General features: G+C 52.9%; 1 protein-coding gene across 3 annotated transcripts in view; it reads right to left on the reverse strand.

Moving 5' to 3' along the window:
* Positions 1-455: 455 nt before the first annotated feature.
* The window catches only part of ASTN1 (astrotactin 1), a 67,539-nt gene continuing 41,072 nt past the window's right edge, over positions 456-26,922 (reverse strand). Inside the window, exons 9-23 of one of the 3 annotated variants that reach the window (XM_014943520.1) lie at positions 23,826-23,900; positions 22,949-23,086; positions 22,419-22,569; positions 21,824-21,990; positions 21,456-21,650; positions 20,568-20,695; positions 17,831-17,935; positions 17,476-17,664; positions 13,920-14,188; positions 13,540-13,673; positions 12,719-12,870; positions 12,237-12,372; positions 12,006-12,106; positions 11,193-11,376; positions 456-1,130 (exon numbers count right to left, since the gene is read on the reverse strand). In XM_014943520.1, the coding sequence (XP_014799006.1) occupies positions 1,127-1,130; positions 11,193-11,376; positions 12,006-12,106; positions 12,237-12,372; positions 12,719-12,870; positions 13,540-13,673; positions 13,920-14,188; positions 17,476-17,664; positions 17,831-17,935; positions 20,568-20,695; positions 21,456-21,650; positions 21,824-21,990; positions 22,419-22,569; positions 22,949-23,086; positions 23,826-23,900 (2,128 nt within the window). In that variant the 3' untranslated portion in view covers positions 456-1,126. Of the gene's footprint in view, positions 1,131-2,017; positions 5,777-11,192; positions 11,377-12,005; positions 12,107-12,236; positions 12,373-12,718; positions 12,871-13,539; positions 13,674-13,919; positions 14,189-17,475; positions 17,665-17,830; positions 17,936-20,567; positions 20,696-21,455; positions 21,651-21,823; positions 21,991-22,418; positions 22,570-22,948; positions 23,087-23,825; positions 23,901-26,922 lie in introns of those variants that run through there. The other 2 variants (XM_014943519.1, XM_014943518.1) reach the window with 2 other exon arrangements.

The following is a 26,922-nucleotide window of genomic DNA, read 5'->3' on the forward strand; positions in this document are numbered from 1 at the left end:
TGGCTGAGCAAGCAGAAAGATTAGAAAGGACTGAAAACCACAAGCAGTGGGTTGGGGTCCAGGGGGCTGCTGGACCGCTCCCTCATGTCTTTAAACCCTGCTCCCTTCCTTCCAGCCACCTCTGATGGCCATGTACCTCCCTTTGCTACGCACCAGCATCTCCTTCACTTCTGGTCTTGGCACGGACTCTCTCGTGGCTTCCTGGACGAGGAACAGCATCTACTGGTGACATCAGATGTCCTCTCTGGGGAACAGCTCCTGAAATCATGCCCTTTCACTGGGGCTCTCACAGAGGACAGCACATTAAGGGGCTCCACAGCCCCAAGCAACCATTTTTAAATCAAAAAGGGCAGTTGTCTGTGGCAATAGCTAGGTGATGAGCTGTATTCCCATCACATCCTTCCTTTCTGCCAAATACCCAGCCTCAAGGCAAGAGATGCCAACCCCCGAGCTGTTTTTTCCATCCCTCCTTTCTGCCAAACACCCAGCCTCAAGGCAAGAGATGCCAACCCCTGCGCCCCCAAGATGAGGAGGACATGCCGTTGAGCAGGGTGGTGGCTCTTTCAGCAACAAACTGGATCTGGAAAGCTTTGTGAGCCCTTACGATGGAGGAGACCATGTAGTCAGGCATTAAGAAACAGGGCAGCCACCAGGACGAAGGAGGGGACACGGTGCCTTGTGTGAGGGTCCTAGCAGTGCCACATCATTCGTGCATGCACTGAAATGCAGAAATCCCTGCTGGTACCTACCTGAGGATGAACAGGGACTGCCGGCCAACGGCAACCCTTCCAATATAGACACACATTACCAAACCCTTCCTAAAAAGCTGTCATTTTGGGTCAGCTGGTGATGTGTCTTTTACAGTCCACTTTCTTTTGGGTATGGCCTTCTCCAAACCCCAATCGCTTGCAAGCCAGATGACCCCCCCAAGGAGATCTTGCTCTGACGAAGGTCTGATGACCCAATTGCGTTGAGACCTTGTTACATAGCAGCTCAGACTTGTGACCGTGTGCCTCGCTGCCACACAGCCCCTCTCCTCTTCCTCCTTCTCTTTCCTCCTCCTCCTCACGTCTCGCTCCACAGCCACGGGTTATTGTGCAACGAGCCGGTGGCAGCCACAGCACTTTTAACTGCACGGAAAATAGCAGAAGGAAAGTATCGAGTGTATTTTTAGCTTATTTTCCTGCAATTTAGCAGTGGGAAGAGAAAAAAAAATAAAAATCCAGTTGTTCCATGAGACATAATGAAGTCTGGTTTCCTATGGATTCATGCGCTATAGCCCCTAAATCCTCCCTCTCCTGTGGCCTCCCAGGCATCCTGTCTGCCTGCCCACAGTAATCCCCAGCTCTCCCCGTGTCTCCCACCCATCTGGCAGGGCAGGTGGCAACACACACCGGGCTTGGCCAAGGGGCCAGCCACTAGAAATACTGATGGCCTCAGCACTGGACACAACACTGCTCCCTGTAAGGCATCCTTTGCGTCTCATCTCTGCTCAGGCACTGATTTTTGCATCGTTCGTAGGATATTAACATTCTCCAAGCTGCTAGTCTTCTGTCAAAAAGTCTGCCAGAGGGACCAGGAAGTTCTCAGCGGGTGGTTGACCACCAGACAGCACCATCCCATCCACCTTATACCCTAAAAAAGTCTAAAAGGAGCTTTTTTTTTCTGATTCTGCTCCCAAATTCCCAACATTCATGGAAGTTTGCAAGAGCAAGAACTAAGACCCCCTCTCAGAGGGTATGTTAATGAAGTCTTCTCCCCAAAATCCGAAGGTGCCTGCAGGCACTGCCCCGTGCCCAGCAGAGCAGGTAGGCAAGGTGAGGTGCAAGACACAGCTCTGGCTGTGTGTACTGAGTGGCTCGGGACCTCACTACCCCAGCGGGCAGACAGGCTAATGCTAAACTTGTGTGAAGACCCACCCGAGTTCAAAGGCTGGGAGTGTTTCATCCGCTGCCAAAAGATGACATCAACTGGACCAAAACTATAAACAAACACTCCAGTTTGCCAGAGCCACGGATTACTAACAGCTCCGTTTAATAGTCAGTTGAATTATCATCTGGAGTTTTACATAGTGTTACAATGATTTTTATTTTTTTTTTGTTGCTGTTGTTTAAGACTTCTTTTTTTTATTATTATTTTTTTAAGTAAACCGGAAGGGTTTTGTGTTTCTTGCCACGTGGCTATCTCCCCCTAAAGCACCCTACTTTCAATCTACAGTAGTAAAACATCACATTAGAGTTTTAATAGAACATCAAGGAACATGAATTGTAGCCATCTTTGTAAAGAAAAGGACCAAAACATCTTTATATGTTAAATAACTCCACAACAAGTAAAAGGTAGTAATGCTACTACAAGGGTACAGGTGCAGCAAATTAAAAATAATGGCCCAGAGGTTCATCTCAGGTGAACGATAGCTCAATTAACTCAGAAATAAAACAAGAAAAGAGGGCAGGGGGCGAGGGAGGTTGCAGAAATGTGTGGAAAACAGTGTCTTCTCCAGCTTTCATCTGGTTGGCAGCATGGGAAGAACCAGGAGTCCTAGAAATAAAATACTGTGTAGGACCCCACGGCAGATGTGGACGGTGTCAGCTCTGCAGGGAAGGGCATGCCTTGGGGCTTACCCATGGCTGTTGTGAGTGAGCAAGCCCCACGCAACACATCTCACCAAGGCCAAGTCTGCAGCCTTGGTGCAACCCCACCTCCTCTGGTCTGGGCCCCCATGGGAGGCTGTTGGAGCTTGTCTGAGATGGGCTTGTGTGTCAATTGAGGGGTTTGGCAGGAAAAGTCCAAGTTTGAGCAAAATTCTGAGTTCCAAAGCCAGAGTGAGGAAACTAAGAAGGAAGTCTTCGCAAAGCCATGGCCGTCATGAAAATGGTCCCACAGATGTGGCACGCTGGCAGGACCTGCTGGTGCAGCAACACCACAGCAGTCAACCAGGCAGAGCACAGCCCCACCAGCAGACTGCACGGTCCATCATGGGATGGGGATCCGAATCATGTCTGACTGTGCAAGGGTGCTGCTGAAGGACCTTGTGGTCCTGGTGGCTTTCCCCTCACCGTCCAGGGTGGTCCATCTCCCAGCCCAGGGGGAAGCTGGGTCTGAGGGGAGAAGAGTCCAGCCCAACTGGCCGATAAGGCTGCGGGGTTCTGGTTGACTACTCAAGGGCCTTGAAATGCGAGTGCAGAAGCAGAACAGAAGTATCTGGAGAGGCCCAGTGCAGATCTGGGGGCCAGATGAAAAAGTAACCTAGGCAGGTGTGAGCGCGTGGGGCATCCGGGGTTTTCCTGGCAGCATGGCAGCGAGTGGCTGGCAGGCCGCGCTGCTCCTGTCCCTGCTGCTGTACCTAGTAAGCAATAAAAGAGACGAGCCTGCTACCCAAAGGAAAACAGTCTGTGTTTCATATAAAGGCCACGTAAGCGGTATTACTTGGCGAGCAACCAACTTGCCTCCGGGCCAGAGCAGCCTTCCTTCAAACATCCCTCCCAGGCGCTGAGCGGAGGTGCCCTTTGCCCATCCCTGGATGGCTGCCCGGCTGGAAGTTAAAAGTTGTCTCAGCCTCCGCTGGGAGAAGCAAGAGGATAAACCAAAGCATCTCGTTGGCCAAGACTGCCAGTGGCTGAAAGGAAAAGGAGCTACAGCTCGCTATGGATCACCCGTCAACGCAGGCCTGTGCGCGGAGATGGTGCTGGTCTTGCCCTGAGCCCCAAGCCCTTGGCAGCATCAGGCACATCAAATTATAAGGAGAAAAATGTAAAAAAAAGCCAAAAGGATCCAGTAGACCTCCTTCTTGGAAAGAGCAGGTGTTTCCCCAACGACCCCTGCCAGACACATTCCTTTTAGAAACGACACTGGGACACCCAGGTAACGCTGACTGCTGCTCCCAGCAGCTCCCTGGTCCAGGACAGCCACCCTTGGAGGAGACATCTGCCTGGGAGAAGGGAAGACCAAAGCCCCGTGTGGTCCTGCAGGAAGATACTGAACTTCTGTTGTGCAAACACTGTGATGCAGCACTGTCCACCGTGACCGGCTGCGGATCACAGCTGCCTCCCTCTCAGCACCACGCAAACGTTCGAGCTGTGTCCTTGGCAGGTGGCAGGAGGAATGAGGCAGAAAATCGTAAGAGACAGGCTGAAGATTGCTCCTGCCAAGACCGAGAAAAATGAAAAGGAAATTTCTTTCTGAAGAGGCATCATAAAAAAAAAAAAAATCCCACTGCAGGGCTCCTGGCTTGTCCAGATCAAAGGTGCGCAGCTGGCAAGTCCAGAGATGCCTCCTCTGCAAACAAGGCTGGAAACTGAAGCTAAAAGGAAGCCGTTGGCTGCCTCCAGCACCATCAGTGCTAACAGGGTTTTTGGGAACAGTTTGCTCTGAACTCAGCTCAGTGTCCCAGGACAACCTAAGTTCTCTGTTGTTTTTTTGTTTTTTTTTTTTAAAAAAAAAAACAGTGAGACCTGCAGATGTGAGACTAAACACAGGCAAGCAGCACCCCCAGAACCCTGCCCATCATGCCATGTCACTGAGTCCTCTCTGGGACCAGGATCTCTGGGACCATCCTCCACAGCTGTGTCTGGGTATGCTACAACCCCCTCCCCTTGCCACACAGAGCCTGGGCTACACCGTGGCTACAGGGCAGCTGGTGCAGAAGGCAGCCTCAGCTGTGCCATCTGGGTGCTGCTGTCTTGACTGGGGCTCTCCTGAGCAGCAGTTTGACATCACTGCATCGAAGTCTTTACTATGGTGGGCAAAAAAACAAAATAAAAATGGAAGGGATTTTTAAGTTGACATCCAAGAAATTTGAACACAAGAAGAAATATCACGATGTCCGGCTGACCCGAGGCCAAACTGCCTTTGCTCTGGAGGACTTTGCATCTTGGAGCAAATGTGGGCTTTGAACTTGAGGAGATGGGGTCACCAATGTCCCTCGCTCCTTGCCCCAGCTGATGGTGCCCCCGTCTTGCCCTGCAATGGCACTGTCACTTAGTCAGGTCTCATCCAGTCTTCATGCTTTACAATTGCAAAAGAACCCAACCCAGCCCTCTTGGCTGCCTGGTAGCTGTTCTCCTCAGCCATAACCATTAGCATCTCAACCTGACCTGCATGCCCTGCCTCCGTTTTTCCAACCCTGCATCACTTGCTGTCTTTTCATGCCTGTGTCACCGTGTTTCTCCCATGACCAGTGTCCCCCCACCCTCGGGAATGGTCCCCACATCCAGGGCTGGGATGGGGCAGGCAGAGAAGGCTGTTCCCTTCCAACCTGCCCTCTCCACTGATGCTGAAGAACCTCTTGGCAAAATGAATAAAACAAAACCAAGAAAACTGGGTCCCACAAGACTTCTAACTAGAAAGGCTTTTGGCCAAGTCGAAGAAGAAACTAATACTGAGTCAGTCCTGCACAGAGCAGCCAGTTTCACTCCCCAGTCCAAATTTTTGCCTCCAGAAACATCAGTGATACCCTCCCCCCCCCCAGCCATGGGTCCGTGTATAAAACCCTCACAAAACGCCCGTGGGAAGGCCAGCGTGAGAGTGGGCGCCCCGCAACCCTCAGTAGTCCTTGTCACCATAGTCATTGTAAAGGACACTCAGTGTCTGCTCCTCGCACGTCTTCTTGAGGTCCCGGCTGAGCTCTGACCAGTCGAGCCCATAGGGCTTGATCTCACTGTAGCGGCAGGCAAGGTACTTGAGGGACGAGCGCTGGAGGCTGATCTTGGGCTCTTGCAGGAGGCTGTTACACCAGCTGCTGAGGTCCCCCAGCTGCGAGAGGATGAGGCCAGCTTTCCTGCAGCGAGGGCAGGCAGGGGGAGATGCCGGGGGGAGATGGACAGCGAGGGGGACAACCGGAGCGATGGAGACAACATGGCGGGGGGGACGGTGGGAAGGGCAGGAGAGTATGAGGAGAGAAAAGCAAAGACAGTTAGGGATGCCACAGGAGCTCCTGGTTGGAGAAGAGACAACGTGAGAGTTGGGCAGTGAGGAGAGCAGAAAAGCAGAGCCCGACCCCACTGGGATGAGGAGGGTCAGTGGGCTTGGGGGGGACACACTGGCCCCATGATAGCACTGCAAGTCCAAATCACAGAATCACAGAATCTTAGTGGTTGGAAGGGCCCTCTGAGATCATAGAGTCCAACCACAAAAAAAAAAACAAAACCAAAAAACCAAAAAAACACCACACCACACCAAACGCCCACCAAAAACACCGCACCCACCAACTAAACCCCACACTCAACACCTCGCCATAAACCAATAACCTTGGGCACTAGAGCATACACTGAAGAGCCATGTCGACGGGTTTCTTAAATACCTCCAGGGATGGTGACTCCACCGCCTCCCTGGGCAGGCTGTTCCAGTGCCTCACCACTCTCTCAGTAAAGTAATTCTTTCTAATATCTAATCTAAATCTCCCTTGCCGCAACTTCAGACCATTTCCTCTGGTCTTGTCGTTCAACCTTTGGGAGAAGAGGCCAACACCTGCCTCTCTACAACCTCCTTTCAGGTAGTTGTAGAGGGCAATGAGGTCTATGCATGTAGGAGCTGCATTTTACCTGGTGTCCACACCACCACAGAGGTGCTGGACCTGCTGCACTGGTCTTGAGACTCGCCTCATGCTTTCCTGCCCTGTCCCCTCTTCTTCTTCCACCCCGTATCATCTCCACAAGGCCAGGTTTGCTGAGGGTTTAGTGAGGGGACAGTCACAGGTGTAGCTTTGAAACCCCCTACACCCTTTGGGACGGACATCATGAATGACTCAAATTGCATCACCAGTCACTGCTGCAGCTACTGGACCCCAAATATAACAGGATAGGAAAGTGGAAGCATACAGCCCTACGGGCAGTGGGGAAAAATGCTAGAAGCTTCACGTATGGCCAGTCCAGGGCAGTGTCACCACACGTATTGTGGTGACAGTAGGGCTGCCCAAAAGAAGGCAAGGAAGGAGAAGGAAGTTTAGGGAATAAAAAAAAAACAAAAAAACAACAAAAACCAACCAAACACAACCCACTAAAAATATCATGCCTGTCATCTGTATTAGTCTGGCTTGTCGGGGTCTGCATGGAAGGCTGAAGGTGAGATAAACATGATCCTCATAAGATGCAATATCATAAGATACAAGCACAATGAAAGACACTCCTGATACGTGACTTGCAATGTTTACTAGCAGTTTGGGAAACATGTCTCAAAAAGCAGCTTGCAAACTAGAAGGAACACACTGAGGCACACAGCATAGCTTTGATTAAAAAAACCTCTGAGAGAGCAGGGGATGTGGTGGAGCTCCCCAGTTCTTTGCACGTGCACTTTGCATCTTCCAATTGCAGAGAGCAAAATGAGGAAAGGCAAGTCATGGCAATAGTGTTTCGTAAAGAGCCACAACCCAGACAAAGAAGCCAGGAGAGAAGATCAGGTGACAGAGCAAGAGGAGGTCCAGGAGGAAGCCATCTTCAGCAGAAGACAGACACGCAGCACTCTCAGGGCAACACAGCCTTTGTGTGGGCTTGTTCTGGTAGTGAGAAAGTGCTGGGTTCCCAACCCCTCGTGTTGGATGAGATATTGGAAGAGCACAGAGGATCCTGGCCAAATATGACCTCAATTGTGTTCTCTTGTTTTCACGTTTTTCCTCTTAAAATTGTGCTTCTAGTGCTTTTATCAAGAGAAACAGTTTGTTCAGATAAAATACATTACATTCATTTTGAACTTGTCTAGCACTTTGGGTGATCTCCAGGGAATCTGGCAAATGTGAAGGTAATGGGTTCAAATGAAGTGCCTTGCAGGTATTGTATGTGCCTGGAAACCCAGACAAATACACAAAAAGTGTCTCAGGAGCTGGGCTGTTTCCTAGCCAGTTTCAAGGTCAGTCTGTGGGTTGGTAGACACAGAGAAGTGAAGATACATCCCTTTGGTAGCTGTAATTCAGCATCTATTCAGCACAGAGCAGGCAGTGGAGGCACGAATTATGATGCTGAGGGAAAAAAATCCTCTTTGTCACACTTTTGCTTGGATAAGCAGGGGTTGCGTGTGGAGCACGCGGTTGTGTTGTGGCTGGTGTGATAGCTAAAGGGTGTGTGTACTGACCATAGAGTAACATCCACGGTTCCTCCACATCTTCCTGTAGGCCAGGTCCACCCAGAGAGAGCTGCTCAGTGAGGAGCAAATCTACCCCAGGCCAAGCGAGAGCCAACCTTGGCTTTCCTGGAAAGGAAACCTTCAAGAGGTCCACCACAGTGCAGATGGTCATGTAGCCCTTGCTAGCCAGCTTCAGATGGCTACAGCTCTGAGAGGTCAGTCTGGAGCCACCAAGAGGTTGTGCAGCTGTGCAGCCCTCTGAGCCTTGGAGCCCTGGGGCTCACATCCAGACCACAGAAGAGAGGTGCAGGTGCTTAGGACAGTGCTGACATTTGGGAAATAGCCATCCGAGCTGCCCAGGTCTTCCAGCTGTTAGAAGGTAGCAGACCTGCCAATCCTCTCGGTCCACACACCTAGGTGAGGTGCTGTGATTGCTTCTCTTCCTCCAGCACCATAGGTACCCTAACAGGAATGTTGAATATGATACTACAGATTTTGGCCCAAAGCCCTTAGACACCACCAGACTTGACCAGTCTTTGCATCAAATCCTACTTTTTCACTTACTTACTACTTGCTAGAAAATGACGTGCCTTTCCCTCCATTTCTTCTCCCGATGCAAAGTCCAGGGCTATCTGCAGCCCTTTTCATACTGGGAGGGAATAACAGACACACGTTTGTAACCCCAGACAGATTATCTGCACGCACCCTTGTTTCCTTCAGTCACCGAGAAGGGAGGCAAGCGTGCCCCAGGCAAGCAGAGACAGAAGGTGGCATGGCCACGTGGAGGAGGAGGGACACGGTAGAGTCAGTCGCGTGGGTCCACATCCAGAACTTCAAAGGAGCATCGGCAACAGTCAAACAAACACTCTCTCTGCTGGCTAAATAATGTCATCTGCAAGTGATTTGTCCTGTCACTACCAGTCTGGATACTTCGCCCTCGCAGACGATCAAACAGGAGGTCTGCTTTCCAAGATTTGTCATCACCAGAACCCACTGCAGCTGCCTAAATGTCTCTTTCCAAGTAGTGCGAGCTACAAAACACTTCATCAGCAACTTGCGTCATCCCATCCTAAGCGCTCCAGCATTTCCAGAGGCTGGAATTAACCCTCTGGCTCGTAGATTTACGCAGCAAACGGTAACATTTGGGCAATTCTGTGGCATTTCTGGCTGCCTCCATGCCAATGCATCTCTGCCTCGTGGGGTTCAAGGAGGCAGCTTCCACCCCATGTTCTGGATGGCCCTCGGCCTCCTTGCCAAGGCAACGAGCAGCGATGGCAATGCTCAGCCTCGGTGTTGGCAGTGGTTGTGTGATGACTCCAGTCTGTCGCCCCGGGAATGTTGTGTAGTCCTCACGCAAACCGTCGCAACAGATGTCGGTTGGTCTGTGCAAACCGGGTCTGGAAGTTTCACATCTGGAAATGGAGACAGAGCGGCATCACCGCAGCTGGGCTCAAGAGGAAGGTGAGACGTAAGCCCAAGCCTGCTGGTCCCAGTCGGTGTCATGGCAATGAAGCAACCCTGGGCAGAGGAGCCTGGGGGGAACCTCAGGTTTAACAACGAGACTCCATGCACTGGGATGTCATTACTGAGTTTGGAGGCTTTGCCTCAAAGAGTTTAATTTTTTTAGAACATACATGGGAAAAGGGAAAAGAGGAGAGACCCCAGCTTTGCTCCAAGGAGTGGAGGATCTCCTGGGATTTTCTGAACAAGGAGACGTGCTTTAGAGACACTAAATTCAGGACAGCCACCAGCTATTTGCTGAGTCTTTCTGACCCCCTAGCAGAGGTTTGTAGGACAGAGAAGGTACACGGAGCATCTCCAATCCTCTCCTAGAAATCCACAAGTGATCACCTGGAGAAGCAGGGCTGGAAGACCTGTGGTGAGACCAGCAAGAGGAGGTGTAGGGTAAGGAGTAGGGTGAAGGCCATGCATTTCATAGATAGGAGCTGTTGCTGACGTACATTTTAAGTCATCCTAATTTCCGGATGGGCTCAAGTTCTTTGGAGGCCAGATGCTATGAAACACCACTGCAGCCCACACAATTTCCCAGACTAGCCTGATAAACTGACTGGAAACATCCACGTTACTGGGAAACCACACAGACAAAAGGGGACATCGAAGGACATGGGGAGAAGGGAACATCTGGCTGCCTCCACAAGCCTGTGGCTTGAGGCACCCCCATCCCCAGACAGCTGGAGGGGCTGCAGTGACCTGGAGAAGCCCAGGGAGAGAAGACAGTGCTCACCGAGGCATGAAGGAACTGCATCAGCTGGGAAGGACACAGGGCAACCTTCTCCATAACCTGCCATGGAAGCTCAGCACTGCCTGAGCACCAAAAATACTCATGGCCCTAAGATCACCTCATATGACCACAGACATGGATCAAAAGGAAGGTAATATATGCAATTCAGTGCCAAGGTCAATACACTGCCTGCTTTGGAAGGCAAGTGACAGTGAGTTCAACACACAGAGGTGCATTCAACTCAAGCCAAAGCCCAGGAAAAGGAGGAAAGCTGAGTCTGATCTTGGCACGGCCCAGCACGTATCTGTGTAATTTGCATGAACAACTTCATCAAGCAGTTTCAACAACCAAGCTCTTCAGTGTCACCTTCTCCAGTAGGCATGAAGGTGTAACGACCTTCTTGCACCTTCTCCCCTCTATTAATACCCAGAGTCCTTCTGTAGCAAAATGCTTCAACTACACTCCCTTGCTTCTCACCACCGACAATGTCCATTCCTCAAAGGTGCACTATTTTTCTGAGACCTTCTGCCCTTTTGCCTGTGGCAGCAGCTACTGAGGGAAAAAGAGAATCCCATCCCTGTCCCCTTCTTACTCTGCATGTCAAGAAAGGAGTAGACAAATCTCCAGAAATGGTATAGGGCTGGTGAGATGGACAAGGATAATGGGTCGACAATGGTTTACCACCTTTCACCTTGTCCTATGTTTATGGTCCTTCAAGGGAGATGGCTGGACCATAAACACATGCACAGCATCCAGTAAAACAGAAACCCCACTGTGAGACTCAAAAAAATTAATGAAATTTGCCAGAGAGCTACATTCCTGGTGACCAATATCTATGAGGGCTATGCATGTTGGTGGGCAGGCCTGTCTTCCTAGCCAACCCAGCTCCTGAGCCTACCTGGGTCCCAGCTCATCTTCACAGCGCCAGGTGAACTCCCCAAAGCTCTCATAGTGCTGGTTGTAGTGGTAAAGGACTCGGTGCAGGCTGGGGGAACCCAGGTCCAGCAGAGTGTTGTAGGCTGTTTGCTGCTCCTTTCCACTGGTATAGCCGTTGAAGAGGTTGTAGATCTTGTCTGCTATTTCTGGGCAGAAGGACAGGGGGTATTCAGTGACATGCAAGAAAAACCATCAACAAAGTCCACCAGGCTAAAGCTCAGCTCCAGGGAAATCAAGACCCGAGCCAAGATTTGTATCCTAAGTTATGATTTATGTCATATCAAGATCAAGACAAGGTCCCAGTGGAGGAGCAAGGAGTAGTTGACATTCCCCAGACTCAGTCCAGATTAGGTTCCCATAGTTTGGTCCAATTAGGAAAAGAAATAAGTGGTGTCATCAGCTATTGTTAGTGAAATATCATTTATTTATGACAAGGCACACAACTCGGGGTTCTTGAGCACAGACACCACCTATGCTATCAGTTGCTTTCTGGGCAAGACAGGCGGGTCCTGTTTATTTTGGTATGTCCTGAGTGCTTGCCCCCTTGCCCATCCTCCCACGAGCTCAGAGTGCCTCTGTGTTTGCTTGCAGAGAGGATGTGTCCCTCCTGCTGTGCTCCAAACCAACCCTCAACCCCACATGACAGCACCTGGGCCACCATGGGTGAAGGAGATGTTACAGCCAGGACACGAGACGTGTGCGGGGACATGCTGGAAAGGGGAACTCCCTGTTGCTAGTCCCAAGCATCACAGTCCAGCAGCTCCCTCCATCTCACCTTGAGCTTTCACATCATCTACCACGGGGCAGGGAGTCTTGACCGTCACATCACTGGACCTGGAGCGTCTTCCTGTGTTATCGACTCCCCACAGCGTGAACCTGGCCAAGAAGGAAAAAGATGAAGCTCTGGACTTCCAAGCCCTCATGCAAAGACAGGTAGCATCAGGCAGGAGCACCACGCTTAGGGTGATGGCGCTGCTATGGGCATGGCAAGGGGCAGGTGACTCACATGTAGGTGGTGTCAGGCTCCAGGCAGCGAACGATGAGGGAGATGGTGGAAGAGAGCCTGTCAGGCACTTGGGCTGGCATGGCGCAGGGTGACTTGGCGCCAGAGATGATGTCATCCACGAAGCTCAGGACTGTCTCTAGGGAGAGAGGGGAAGACACGCTGCAGGTGATGATGCAGGTGTCCCTGGGGCTGTGGAGAGGCCCTGAGGTCTGTGCCCATTACCACACTGCCTGGTGCCAAGGGGGACCAAGGTTCATGCATGAGGTTGATGCAGAGATGGACTCATTGCTTTTCCAGCAAGGCTCATCACCATGGCATGGAGCTGCCACTTCTGCAGTGTGGTGGGGAGAAGAGGGGCTGCTTTCTCTTCCACAGGATACTGGGTATGTTGCAGTATTCCCTTGCAGAGAGGGAGACAGAGGCTCTCCTCCAACATCTCCATCCCACCCTCTCCCAAGAGAACCAGTAGAGTTCCCACTCACCTGTCTCCACCTTGGAGTGGTCCATCCTGTCGGTGACTTTCTCTTGACGGAGGAGGTAGTCAACGATCTGCACCCCAATGGGAGGCTCCGAGTGGCCCCACTCCAGCACCACCAGGGTGCTGCTGGGCTCATGCACGGTGGAGAGCCGCAGGCTAGGGAGAAATGTCAGCTGGTCAGTACCTCAAGAGGGCAAGGTCCACTGCCCACCCACACTCACCCTCACCCGTGTCTGTCACCACCTTGCTGCTTCTCTGCGCCACAAAAAGGCAGCCAAACCACCAGGCTGAGGTTGGGGAGAGTTGCTGAGGACAACCTCTCCAGCTGGTCCTCACGGCTGGTGCAGAAGACAGCATGAGCGTGTCCTGCCCATGTTTGCCAGTTCCACTTACTCTGCTGTGCAGGTCACGTGCACATGCACCTGAAACGAGCTGGTAGTACCTAAGGATAGTTTTTGCATGATTGTCTCACAGCAAAATGGCTTCAAATCCACTAGCCCATGAGAGAGCAAGCTCAGGACAGAAGTGACTCCCCGTCTCCTACCCCTCCTGGCTCTGGCCATGCTGATCCTGAGGGCTCCTTCCCTGGGGTTTTGCTCTACCAGGATGGATTCAAAACTAGCTCCCCAATCTTCATCTGAATTTAGAAAAGACACTCCATCTTTGTATCTTCTGCCTGATTTCCAAGTCCCCTATCCACTTGCAAACCTGTCCCATAAAGCCACCCCAGCCCCACCACCTCCTGCCACCACGCAGCTCCCCACTGCCACCTCCTCCCAGCCCCATCACACCAAGAGGCCAGGCTAGGCACCTGCAGAGACCTACATGGGGTGTGGGAGAGGTGCACAGGTGGGCAGCCCATCAGCCCCAAAGGCACTCGAGTCACAGCGGCACCAGTCCTCGATGACGTCCCCACTGCCTGAGCACCACAGCGAACTCATGGTGGCCTCCTGCAAGAGCTGGGAGAGAGGAGAAGCCAGTCAGCACCGGGCAGGTGAGCTCCCACCCCGCTGCCACTCAAATCAGTGCTCATCCATTCCCCAGTAGATTCAGCACAGTTCATCCACCCTGGAGAGCAGGGCCAGCCAAGGGCTGCCAAGGCTTGAGATGATGCCACCATGCATCACCTCCAGCGACCACCCTGATGATGTTCTGCTTCCTCCCATGCCCACCCGACCACCCCCCCAAGGCCGGCAGCTCCTCACCCGCTGGGTCTGGTTGTTGGTGACCAGCTCGTAGATGGGGGCGGCTTTGGTGACCTCCAGCAGGATGGGTTCAGCCGGTACATCAGGACCAGAGGTAACATGGCAGAGAGGGCAGGAGGAGGGGCAGCGCCCGCGGCTCTGGCACTCCATCCGCACACCGGCTGCCATGCGCTTGGTGCCCGACTCGGAGAGGCTGGCGATGTACTCGGGGAACGTGAGCACCTTGGGGTCCCGCTCACGCTCCTCCGACTCATCCGAGGGGGAGTTTCCTGGGGAAAGAGGGGAATAAAGGGGCATCAGAATGGGCCCTGAGCCATCGAAAAGGGGATTTGAGGGACTTAGAGCCCTGCTGTGTGTCCAGGCCACCCTGTTCCCCCTCCATATCCTTAGGAGCTCCTTGCTTGCTTGTAGGGATGTAGGGATCCCTTGTAGGGATGAAATGGTGACTGGTCTTGAAAGTGAGAATCAGGACTGGAAATTCCACCCTGACCTCTACCGTTGCAGATCCTTTTGTCCCCCTGTGCCTCAGTTTCCCCAGTTCCAGCCCTTTGCCTGGTACTAGGATGGGCCACCCTTGCAGCAGGTCCCCACTAGACCAAGCTTCCTTCTTGTGGCTGCAAGCTCATGAAGGACCTACCTGGGCTTCTTCTTCACCCCATGCTGAAATCCTCTCCAAAGCTTCCTGACAAACCATTGTGCTGCAAAATCCCTCCTGGCCCAACATCTCTTTGCTCGACTGGCCAACATTTCTTTGCTCGACTCCCTTGGTCCCCGAGGGCCCCCATCAAAGCTGATGTGACAGAGCATGTTGGAGACCAGGGAGGAGTGTCAGACCAGGGTGTGCAGCAATGATGCCGTCTCGGTGTGCTCCCCACACTCCCCAAAGGTCTGCAACCAGCCGCACCAAAGAGCTCAGAATGAGCTTCTCAGTGCCTCACGATGCCGAGAAAGCCCCTGAGATGACTACAAAGCCACCAAGGTCCTCTTCAGGCCCTCCACCCCTCCTGCGTTCAGTGCCCAGGGGAAGGGAGGTGGGGAGCAGTTCCCTTTTGGGAGCTGGCTCAAGCCTGGCTCCTCTTGTTCATTGACAGCCAGACAAGAAAAGAGGGTCTTCTCCCTACGGGCTTAGCTTACAAAGCACCATCACAAAGGAAAAGAAAATGGTGAAACCTCTTCGGCCCCTCCACCCTTCCTGCTTTCAGTGCCCACACAGGGGAAGGGAGGTGGGGAGCAGTTCCCTTTTGGGAGCTGGCTCAAGCCTGGCTCCTCTTGTTCATTGACAGCCAGACAAGAAAAGAGGGTCTTCTCCCTACGGGCTTAGCTTACAAAGCACCATCACAAAGGAAAAGAAAATGGTGAGATGGAGACAGATGTCTTCATTAGGACCACGGACTTCCAGCCAGACTGTGACGAGGCTGAGGGCTTGTTTACCCTCTTGCCTGCGCACATAGTGGGGTATCTGCAGGTCTTACCCTGCCAACCCTGAGACAACCCTGCAACCCAGCAGGCTTGGGCAAAAAAAATTTGCAGCTGGGAAACGTTATCATGGGCTACACCTTCCCCATCTCTGCACAAAGGTGCCACCATGTCCCCACTGCGCGGGGCAGCAAGCCAGACCCTGTGCTTGGTGGACTTTTCTCCAGCACTCCCACAGAAGGAAATATTTTGACAGAAGGGGGAAAAGTCCTGGCCCAGCAGGCAAGAAGGTAGGATCTGCCCATGGCTGCTGTGCCCTGGCTACCATCGCCCCACCGCTGGTAGCCTCGCCGTGCAGGGGAACGATGCTTTTCACCTGAAAGTCCTACCACGGGATGTCCCTGGCTCTGCTCCAAAGAAAGAAGGGCAAAGAGGGACCGCTGATGATGATGATAAAGGCAGGCCAAGTGGGGATGGAGGAAGCCAAAGGATGCCAAGGCACAGCCTCAGGGCATTGTCGGTGGTGGCTTAGCTCTGGGGAGCTGCTGGAGAGCATGTCCATGGCTCAATAGGAAGATCTTCCTATTGCAAGGGTTTGCTGAGAAATGGGCCCACGATACAGCCCATCCTCGAGACTCCTACAAAGAAAACAAGGCTGTTAAACAAAACCCGGGATAGAAGAGCATCGCTCGGCTCCCCCAGCGAGCTGGAAATGGATCGCTTTGGGCTGGCTGTGAATTGCAGCTTAGCGGGCACCGAGGGAAAGCAGAGCAGCCAGGGAATGATTTGTCTCTTGCAATTTCTCAATCGATATCCAGCTCCTGACGTTTGCAAACAAAAAAAGCAAAGGAGGGAAAGAGACAGGTGCCAGAGCGAAACCGAAATGTGATATTGTGGGTGGAAAGGAGACTGCCAGACCTGAAAAGCCTCCAAGCAAGAAAATCAAAGAGGAGGAAATTGCAGGAGTAAAAAAAAAAAAAAAAAAAAAAAAAAAAGTACTTGCAATCAAAAGATGCTACATCTGGAGACAGCCCACAGCAAAACAGCTATGGGTCTGTACTCTCGCAGGTGGGCTTGGGAAGAAGTCCAGGCTCCAGAAGGTCTGAACCCTGTAAGATCCAGACTCGGGCGCAGAAAGGAGCCTGTTCCACATAAGAGCCTTGGAGAGAAAATAAATATCTTCACAGCCGGGGCACAGCAAGAGCAGCACCGTAGGCTGGTGCCAATACTGAGAATTATGAAGTTTCGTGATGGAAATGATACGGTGGGTCACGGTGCCTGTGAGCTCCAAGCTCACGTTGGTGCATCCAGGAGCTCCTGGGCAGGAGGCAGAAACCCAAAGCCACCTTAGAAAGCAGCAGCTCTGCTCAGCATCCCCTGTGTCTGAGCATGGGAGCTGGCTCTTGCTTGCTCCCTAAGCCTGGGTGGTGCAACCCAACGTCCCCAGCACAGGCAGAGAAACACCTGCAAAAGCCAGGACAAGAGGAGATGCCATGGTCCTGGTGACAGCCAGCAGCAGGCAGGCATTAGGCTCCCTCCGCATTTGGAAAGCTCATGTCCAATTCAGCCATCGCTTGCCTGCAAAACCCCTTCCACAGGGGAGGTGTCACATCTGGCTGCAGCGAGGGCTCCGGAGGGCACACAGCAGCCCCGGATGCCCTCTGCACCCTGGTGAACCTCCCAGTTCATAACTGGTTTCCCAGGCATTAAAAGCACAGCCCTGACAGCCTAGGAGAAGGAAGCACATTAGAGGGAGAAAAGTCTGGCCGCGGGATGCAAGTGGAAGAGAGCAGATATGGCGGAGACAAAAGGAAGGAAGGAACAGGATTAAAGACAAATAACAGTTAAGTCCAGAATCAGGCAGGATGGCTTGGTGGGATTAGTGCATTTGTCTTTCATCTCCCTGGGGATGAGGGTATTTATCTTCCTTTCTGGCCCAGACTAATGCCTGCTGCAGTCCACGGGAGTCCTTCAGCTGGCTTCAAAGGGTGCGAGAGCAGGGTGCAGATAAGAGGATGAGATGGGACACAGCCCTGACGAGGGCTGGGCACTTTTCCCTGCTATTCCAAAAGCAAACCCAGCTTTCTGCTCCTATGGGGTTGCTGTGGGGACCCTTCCTGGGGACGAGCGGGGCTCCTACCTTTGCTGATGTCCTCATACTCCAGCCAGAGCTGCCGCTGGACCTGCCTGTTGGGATACCAGATGGAGCAGGACTCCTCAAAGCCATACACTGCCTCCTGGATGTAGTGGTTGCCAAACTGGTCCAGCAGCGCCACGAAATCCCCACGGGAGGTGGCCCCATCCAGAGAGTGGAGGGCATTGCTGAAGGCTGGGTAGGAGATGAGAGGAGATGCTCAGATCCCAGAGGACCCCAAGCCCTTGCCACCTCTTGTGATGGGCAACTAAACCCTGAGCCCATCACCTGCCAGAAGAAGGCTGTATGTCATCTTGCCACCCCTTTTTCCCTTCTTACCCCCCAAGTCCCACTTGCTTACACTGGGAGATGGTCAGCTGGTTGAGCCGGACGTGGTACATGACAGACTGCACCTTCCAGTGCTGCAAGAGGGGGTACCCGGACACTTCACTGAAATTCACCATCCCTGTTGGAGAAAGGAGGCAGAGTCTCAGTGCCACTGCCCAGGGACACCTTGCCATGGGGCCACCAGGGTGACCCACGGCTCCTCATGCCATGCCTGGGCTGGGAGGGGTGGGAGAAGGAACCATGCACAGACTATGTCCCCCCAGGGAAGCAGCGAGGCATTTGGAGCTGAGGGTCAGCTGCTCCCCAGCAATTAAAATCGTGGCTTTGAAAGAAAACACGTGGGCTCGTTTCATTCCGCCGCGCGGGGCTCTGTGTCGGAAGATAACGAGCCTCCTCCCGCATCCCCTCCTGCTTCCTTCCTGGTGCCTGCTCCCAAGACATGCCCAGGTGTGCTAATTATTTCACTAATGAGAGTTGCGTTTTTTAATGAGCTGTTTGCAGGCCTAGGAACGGTCACCGTCACACCACGTATGCCTGGGTGCAGCTCACTGGGAGGCCCTGGGGTCCCCTTCAGCCAGGACTCACACCTATGGGAGAAACCACATGCCTGCTGATGCTCCCACTCCCTCAGGACATCACGGCAACACTGGAGTTGAGCAAGACCTGGGGTTTCTCCCTCTTCAGCAAAAGACATCGTTTTCTCCAGTCATTTAACTATGAGCTACAAGAATCAGAAATTCATGGAGACGAGGACTGGGTGGCCACTTCACCTTGCCCAAGGCATGAGCCAAGCCATGCCCGGAAAAAGCCCCAGAAAGTCAACTGAAGGATGCTCGTGGCTTTGATTTTGGTGACTGGAGCATCCCTGGGTGTGCAGCAGCAGGGTGCTGAGGCACAGCCACCTCCTCCCTGGCAGCTCCACTGATGTACAGCCAACATGGCACACCTCCACTCGGCAGCCAAGCGGCAAACTCCGCTGCTAAACAGCCACACCGCAGGGGTTCAGGAGGAGAACAACAGACACCCCCCTCTCCGTAACAAGAAACGAAGAGGACATCACGGCAACACTGGAGTCAAGCAAGACCTGGGGTTTCTCCCTCTTCAGGCAAAGACATCCTGTTCTCCAGTCATTTAACTACGAGCTACAAGAATCAGAAATTCATGGAGACGAGGACTGGGTGGCCACTTCACCTTGCCCAAGGCATGAGCCAAGCCATGCCCGGAAAAAGCCCCAGAAAGTCAACTGAAGGATGCTCGTGGCTTTGATTTTGGTGACTGGAGCATCCCTGGGTGTGCAGCAGCAGGGTGCTGAGGCACAGCCACCTCCTCCCTGGCAGCTCCACTGATGTACAGCCAACATGGCACACCTCCACTCGGCAGCCAAGCGGCAAACTCCGCTGCTAAACAGCCACACCGCAGGGGTTCAGGAGGAGAACAACAGACACCCCCCTCTCCGTAACAAGAAACGAAGGCGGAGGATAAGGAGGATAAGATCCTTTGCCTCCCAGTGCCTCTCCCTTCAGCGCTGGCTGCTACCCACAGCTTCAAAGCCTTACTCTTCCCTGCAAAGTGTTTATGCAAAACCAGCCCTTCCTTAGTCAGCAGCTCTGCCTCTCCTGTATTCACAGCAACATCCAGATCTGCTTACTGACAAGCAGAGATTTTACTTCTTTTCTTTTTTTTTTCTTTTTTTTTTTTTTTTTTCCTCCTTAATCAGCCACGAAGAGCCAGCAGAGCAGTGGGAAATGAATAGGATAATTGACTGGCTTCTGCCTCTCCGGCATAATTGCCCACAGACTCCCAGTGCCGCTGACCCTGCCGCGATGGCTGAGGCTGGGGTGCCTTCTTTATGGCCATGTAACTATGTCAAGGGCAGCAGAACCCCCCACCAGGAGGCAAGGTGTCCTCCAGCACTTCCAGGCAAGGCTGAGCATCCCCACGGCTGCTGGGGTGACCTGGTGACACAGCTCTCTCAGGGCAGCTCAGTGCCCAGTGGCACTCTCCTCCCTGCCTGCACGTACACCTGCATTGCCATGCACCCTGTAAGGGCAACCAGCACCCCTTGGACCCTGGGTGCTACCCACGGGTGCTCCCCAAAACCCTTCTGGGAGCTCTGCCCAACAGGGTGAATGCACAAGGTCCCATATGAGACCACCTTGCAGACACACCTTCCAAAACACCTTACTACCCACATCCCCCACTTAGTAACTCCTCAGTGCCCTCAGCCATTTAAGCCAACAGCAACAAGCAGGAAGGAAACAAAGGCTATTGAGGGGTGCTGGCAACTTGGTGGAAGAAAGGTAAATCCGTGAAGGTCATCTAGGAATCCATGATAACCCTATTGCTCATGGCTCATGATCCTCTGCCAGGACAAAGTGAAATATTTTGATTTGGTTGTGTCAGGTTTTGAATGCTTCGTTACACCAGCAAAGGGTTTCTGTTTTGGAAATCAAACGAAAGGTGTTTGGAAACCTTTTTTTCCTATTTTTTTGGAATAATCCTTTTTGCAAATATCCCAAATATCTAATGGATGCTTGAGCTTTTACACCACACAATCAATTTACAGCCTCTCTCTCTTCTTCATTTTTAATGCCTTCCTCTTACTGCTGCTGCAGGTGATTACGGGATGCTAAAGCTAGATCAGATATATCCTGCAGAAGATATATCCCCTGTGAGGGGTAGATGCCAGAGCTGGGCACAACTGCAGCTGCCCTGTTGGGAAAGGCATGGGTCCGGCTGGGCTCACTCACCGGTGAGGAAGTCAGGGTCGGGTGTAGGTTCGGAGAGCTCCTCTTGGCACTGGTTCTCCAGGGGCACTGTGGCCACCACCAGCCCATCTGGCAGCTGCTGCTCCAGGCCCCGAGCAAAATTGTTCTGCCTGGAAGTTAATTGCAGAGAGAAGAACAGGGCTGGAGGACAGGGGATCGGCTTGGGGTCATCCTCACCAGCTGGTGACCCATCCCAAAAAGCTACCCAGCACCATGCCTTTCCTTTGGGCACAGATTACAATGGAAAGCTTCAGATGAACCCTCCCCACCAGCTCCTCCATCTTCTGCAAAGCTTGGCCAGATATGAATTTCACCAAATTTTAGAGTTGGAAGGGACCATAGAGATCATCTAGTCCAACTCCCCTGCTGAAGCAGGATTGCCTAGAGCTAGAGCATGTTACTCAGGACTGCATCCAGGCGGGTCTTGAAAATCTCCAAGGAAGGGGACTCCACAACCTCCCTGGGCAGCCTGTTCCAGGGCTCTGTCACCCTCACCGTGAAGAAGTTTCTCCTCATATTTGAGTGGAACCTCTTATGTTCCCACTTGTGCCCGTTGCCCCTCGTCCTCTCACTGGGAACCACTGAAAAGAGTCTGGCTCCCTCCTCCTTCAACCCTCCCTTGAGATACTTGTAGGCGTTGATAAGGTCTCCCCTCAGCCTTCTCTTCTCCAGACTAAAGAGTCCCAGCTCTCTCAGTCTCTCCTCATAAGGGAGATGCTCCAATCCCTTATGGACTAGGACTGGAATGGAATTCTCCTATGGAATGGACTAGGCAGGCTGTTATGGTCCAGCTGCTTCCCATTCCACCTTCTTGGCAAGAACAGCAAGGTCAGACTCTGCTGGGTTCACCTTCCCATATCCCCAACTCACCTGAACGTCCCTTTGAGCACTTGCCCTGGGGCCACCTCCTTGGAGTGGTTGTTGTAGCCATAGAAGATCTCCCCAAAGAGCGTTTGGTTCATAGGCAGCTCGCGGGGCTCACCGCAGTCCCCTGCCTCGGGGCACGACTCTGAGATGAGCTGGCACGACCGCCCATCCGTGCCCAGCTTGTAGTCCTCGATGCACCTAGGAAGCCAACACAGGGTCAACCATCCCTGGTGGTGACTGGGGCCACCAGGCCATCCCAGCAGGGATGTTGGGAACAGAGGAAGCCCTCCCTTCCAACCCTAGGAGCTCAGTAAGGCACAGCAGCACTCTGGGGGTGTCCCTGCAGCCAGGGAGCTGATGGGGATGCTCACCCACAGAACATGAGGATGTTGTAGAGCAGGGGGTCCTCAGGCAAGGGCACCATCTGCTGCAGGCACAGCTGCTCACAGCCCCCATTGAAGCCATCCGAGCAGTCCACGCCAACATGACGGTCGTAGCAGCCCGTGCCATCCTTCATGGGGCTCAGTCCCGTTGGGCACTGGTGGAAGAGGAAGGAAGAGGTGACGAAGCCCCTGAGGAAGACATCTGGTCCAGGGGGTGAGATGGAAGGGAGGACTTCGGTGCTGCTCTCTATTGGAAATCACAAGCTAAGCAATGCCTGGGGGCACACTCTTTCCCTCCCCACAGCACCACAGCTGTGGCAGTGACAGGGGACACGCGTGAGTGACATGGGACCTTCTGGAGAGCCAGCAAGTAGATGGGCTCTCTCATGTGTGTGTGTGTGTGCAGCAAGGGCAGGGAGGGAGGAGCTGCCAGCATGAAAACATCTCTTCCCACTGCAAAACCAACCCCAAAATACCCATCCCGAGGTGATGGGAAAGGAGGAAGGGTGCAGCCCTTCCCCCTTCACTCTCCCCCTCCTGCTCACACCGAAGGAGATTTGCAGGTCGCTGGGAGGCCACGCACCACGCAGCCCGTGGAGTCCAGCTTGCGGTCCGAGATGCAGCGGAAGTTCTTGCTGCAGCCCCCATTGTCCTGGGAACAGTCACGGACAGGCCCAAAGGAGTCAAGGAGGACCTCCAGGCTGTCGAAGGAGGAGGAGGTCATCAGCTCTTCCCTGTGAGGAGGAGGAGGAGGAGGTGTGTCACTGCTCTGATGAGACGGTGCGAACGCGTGCATGACCGTGGCTGCCATGTGGGTTTATCCAGAGCTCAGGTTTCCCTCAGACTGACAGAGAACTGAACGGCAACCAAGCTTTTAGAGGGATGCAGGAGCTACAGAGATGAGAGCTACCTCTGAAGGCTCAATTTTGCAGACACTAAAGAGGGCCAGGTTAAGGGACATACTAATCTCCACCTGAAAAATGTGGGGTGGGGATCCCAGCTCTCATCCACACTTCGGGTTAGTCCTCTCGCTACTAGGATGCATCACCAGTGTATTTGCTGAAATGCCTCCTAAACGTCTCCTAAACACCTTCACCCCACCGTCGCACCTACCTGACCTCCACCGCATCCTCCATCACCGTCATGTCGGTCTTGCACTTGGCCGAGGGGTTGATGGCCAGCTCGGCTGGTGGGATGACGAAGCTCTTGCTCAGTGGCAGCCACATGCCTTCTCCCAGGGTGTAGGTGAACCTGCCAGGCAGAATGGTGAGGGATGGCATGGTGGAAAACACCAAGCCCAGAGCGCTGCCCCTGCCCAAAACCAAGTCCTTGAACCTCCCCCTTACTCCACAGGGGTGCCAGCCTGAGCACAGGCAGATGGGCAGGGTAAGGTGGGGTGGCTCCTCCGAATGCACCCAAATGACCCCCAAAAAGCACACATAATTTAGGTAATTAAATCACAGAATCACAGAATCGTAGTGGTTGGAAGGGACCTCAGAGATCATCAAATCCAACCACAAAAAAAAAACCAACCAAACAAACAAAACAACCCACCACCCACCCCCTAAACACACAACAACAACAACCAAACCAAAACCATCACCCACCCACACAACATCCCACCACAAACCAATAATCTTGGGCACTAGAGCATGCCCTGAAGAGCCATGTCTACACATTTCTTAAATACCTCCAGGGATGGTGACTCCACCACCTCCCTGGGCAGTCCATTCCAATGCCTGACAACCCTTTCAGTAAAAGAAGAAAAAAAAAAGGAACTTCCCTTTGGAAAAGTTGGAGATGCTGGACATCCAGCATCCCACATGGCAGCTGTGGTAGAACCTTCCCAGCTATGCTCGTATGTCCCCAGGAGGTGGCACAGGACAGCTGTCCTCAGCCCTGCCAGCTGGGAGGACCAGACTGCCCATATTCCCTGAGTCATATTTTTCAGCCCCAAAAATGTGCTGATCAGGTTGCCTTTATCCCTTACCGAAAAATCTTGTCGGATGGCTGCTCGCCCAGCACCAAGTCAAAGCCACGCTGGAAGATGGTGTATGGCCAAGGCCTGGAAGAGAAACCCAAGAGCATCACATCCCCAGCACCTCTCACAGTGTAAAATGCTTCCCCTGCTTAGCCCCTAACTCACGTGCAGAGAGATCCTGGGATAAGACAGCTCAAACCAAGCCAGGACAAGGTGGTAAAGTAGCCCCACATCCAAGATCTTCATTTTGGAGTCCCTACAACATCAGATCCCCACCCCACACCCAACCTGCCAACGGGTCAGTGGTGTACCGCATCCTTAATTTTGGGGTATGACCTGCTCCAGTCTCCCCTGTCCACCCAGCACCCACAAGTGTCACCCTTCTGCACACTCAGGTACCGCCCACCCAGCTCCTGTTTTAGAAATTTGCATCACAGCCATCAAATGGCAAAAACAACAACAAAAAAACCACACACCAAAAAAAAACCAACGCAAAACACAGCTGAACCCTCTCTCTGCAAGGCTTTTGCAAGGGAACATGTCAGGTCTGGGGCCACAGCTTTACCACCTGCCTTATTCCCCTTGGGTATCACTGCTTCAGGAGGGGATCTCAGAAAGTCTCAGCCCTCGCAGGACTTTGGAAAGGGTGCTGGAAGAAAAGTTGGAAGTTTGGAGCCAAGAAGGAGGCTGAAGAGCTGGTGGCCCCATCTCCTCCATCCCTGCTGCCCTTGGTAGCACAGGGTGATGTGCAACCACAACTCTGGTTGCTCTTCAGTGGGATGGCCATGACAATGACACCCCAGGCTGTGGAATCCTCTCAGCACAGCCCAGCTGGCAGAGCATCGCTTGCAGGGTGAGGCTGATAAAGCAGAGCAAGGGGAGGCACAGAGACCCAACCGTAGTGGGCTTTGAATCAGGCAACAAGAACCCTCCTCCCAGACCCTAAAGCTCAAAATCCCCTTTGCAAGAGCCGAGAGCTGGAGAGAGAAAGAGATTTTCCATCCCGTCGCGTTGCTGCTGTTAAAATTCAGGGTGAGAGCATCGGGTGCTGCTGACAAGCCCAGGGATTTTCTCCAGAGGCAATTACAGCTCTCCTGCACAAGCACTTTAATTTCTAATCTGAAGTTATTTCAGCAAGGACAAAAAAAAAAAAAAAGGCACAAAAAAAATATATTTTTTTTTTTCTGATTGCAGGGATTAGAGCGCGCCGTCTCATTTCCTGGCCGGGATACAATGCCACTTCCCCGTCCGGCTGTCTGGGAGCAGGGGATTACATCCAGCACGCAGACTGGATTGCCCTGAACGAGATGGGTTTTATTTTTCCTTCTCAGGAGCACGCCAGGCAGGGAACAAAAGCAGAGGTGAGGTATTGTTCCCCATGAGGCGAAAGGCTGAGGTGGAAAAGCAGGTGTGAAGATCTGCTCCTGCTGGAAGTGAAGCTCAGCCACAGGGCAAGGGCTGGAGAGGAGAGGTGGCTGCTGGACCCATGGGTGCTGATGCACCTGGGATGTTCAGGCAGTGGGGTTGGACCTCCTTGGGAGATGGAGTCAGTGCCCACGCCAGGTTGCACCCATCCATCCAGGGTGCAATTTCCAACCGCGGCTAAAATTCCTGTGACGGAGACTTTGAGCCGGGAAGAGGTTTCCATGCTCCAGGAAGGGACAGCGTGACATCTCCTTAGCCTGCCTTACTTTGCCTCTGCTCAAGGACAAAATCAGCCTGTTTACAGAATCACAGAATCACAGAATCACAGCCTGCCTTACTTTGCCTCTGCTCAGGGACAAAATCAGCCTGTTTATAGAATCACAGAATCGTAGTGGTTGGAAGGGAACACCACCCATCCCCTAAACACACAACAACAACAACCAAACCAAAACCATCACCCACCCACACAACATCCCACCACAAACCAATAATCTTGGGCACTAGAGCATGCCCTGAAGAGCCATGTCTACACGTTTCTTAAATACCTCCAGGGATGGTGACTCCACCACCTCCCTGGGCAGTCCATTCCAATGCCTGACAACCCTTTCAGTAAAGAAATGTTTCCTAATATCCAACCTGAACTTCCTCTGGTGCAACTTGAAGCCATTACCCCTTGTCCTATCGTCTGTAACTTGGAAGAAGAGACCAACCCCTGCCTCTCTACAGCCTCCTTTCAGGTACTTGTACAGAGCGATAAGGTCTCCCCTCAGTCTCCTCTTCCCCAGACTGAACACCCCCAGCTCCCTCAGCCTCTCCTCGTAAGACCTGTGCTCCAGACCCCTCACCAGCTTCGTTGCCCTGTTAAAAGGAAGGTTCAGCCTTTAGCTATGTGCCTATGTGATAGGGGACAACCACTGCTGCCAGGCACCACTGAGCCTGCAAGGATATGGTACCTTCGGCAGGGAAGCCCTGGGATGGTCTCCATGTAAGACCTCCAGCTCAACAAGAGTCACTTCTGCATCCTCATCTCTGGAGGAAGCTCTCCAGGAGCCCAGCACCAACATTTCCACCCACAGACCCTTGCTGACTCGTGCCTTCTGCTGCAGAGGACGGGGTGCGATCTCCTCCCCCAGGCACACCTCACCTCCTCCATCCCTGCCTTTTCACCCCTGTGTTTCTGCTGCCGTTTCACACCCTCCTTCCTCTCCCGTGCACACAAGCACGTGCCCAAACGGCTGTCTCCCTCCCTGCTTCCTGTGGTCACTGGAGGCACCTCGCTGCTCTGATTTTTGTTGCTCTTGGCAGGTATTTTGGTTGCACGGTCTTCAGAGCTCACAAAGGAAAGCGGGACTGATCAGAGGCAGCTCTGTGCCTGATTAGGCTGGATTAAATGGGCCAGAAATGACAGGTCTCAGGTCCCTGCAAGCCTTGGCACTCAGGTAGGCATCTGAAACAACAGAACGGGGGATCACCAGGGCCGCTGAGAACCAGCAAACTCTCCTCACTCAGTCAGCAAGTTCCCACAGCCAAAGTGTTGCCAATGCATCCCCAGGATGATCTTCAGGTCTGTTTGCTTTTTCCAGCTGGGCCATCAGCTAGACTTTGCTCCCCATCCAGGTCTGAGCAGAAGGTCTCAAAACACCAGCTAAGGCCTCCAGAACCTGCTTCTGGGGATGCTCGG

The sequence above is a fragment of the Calidris pugnax genome, unplaced genomic scaffold, assembly GCF_001431845.1.
Source record: "Calidris pugnax isolate Ruff unplaced genomic scaffold, ASM143184v1 scaffold63, whole genome shotgun sequence".
In the NCBI taxonomy this organism is placed as follows: domain Eukaryota; kingdom Metazoa; phylum Chordata; class Aves; order Charadriiformes; family Scolopacidae; genus Calidris; species Calidris pugnax.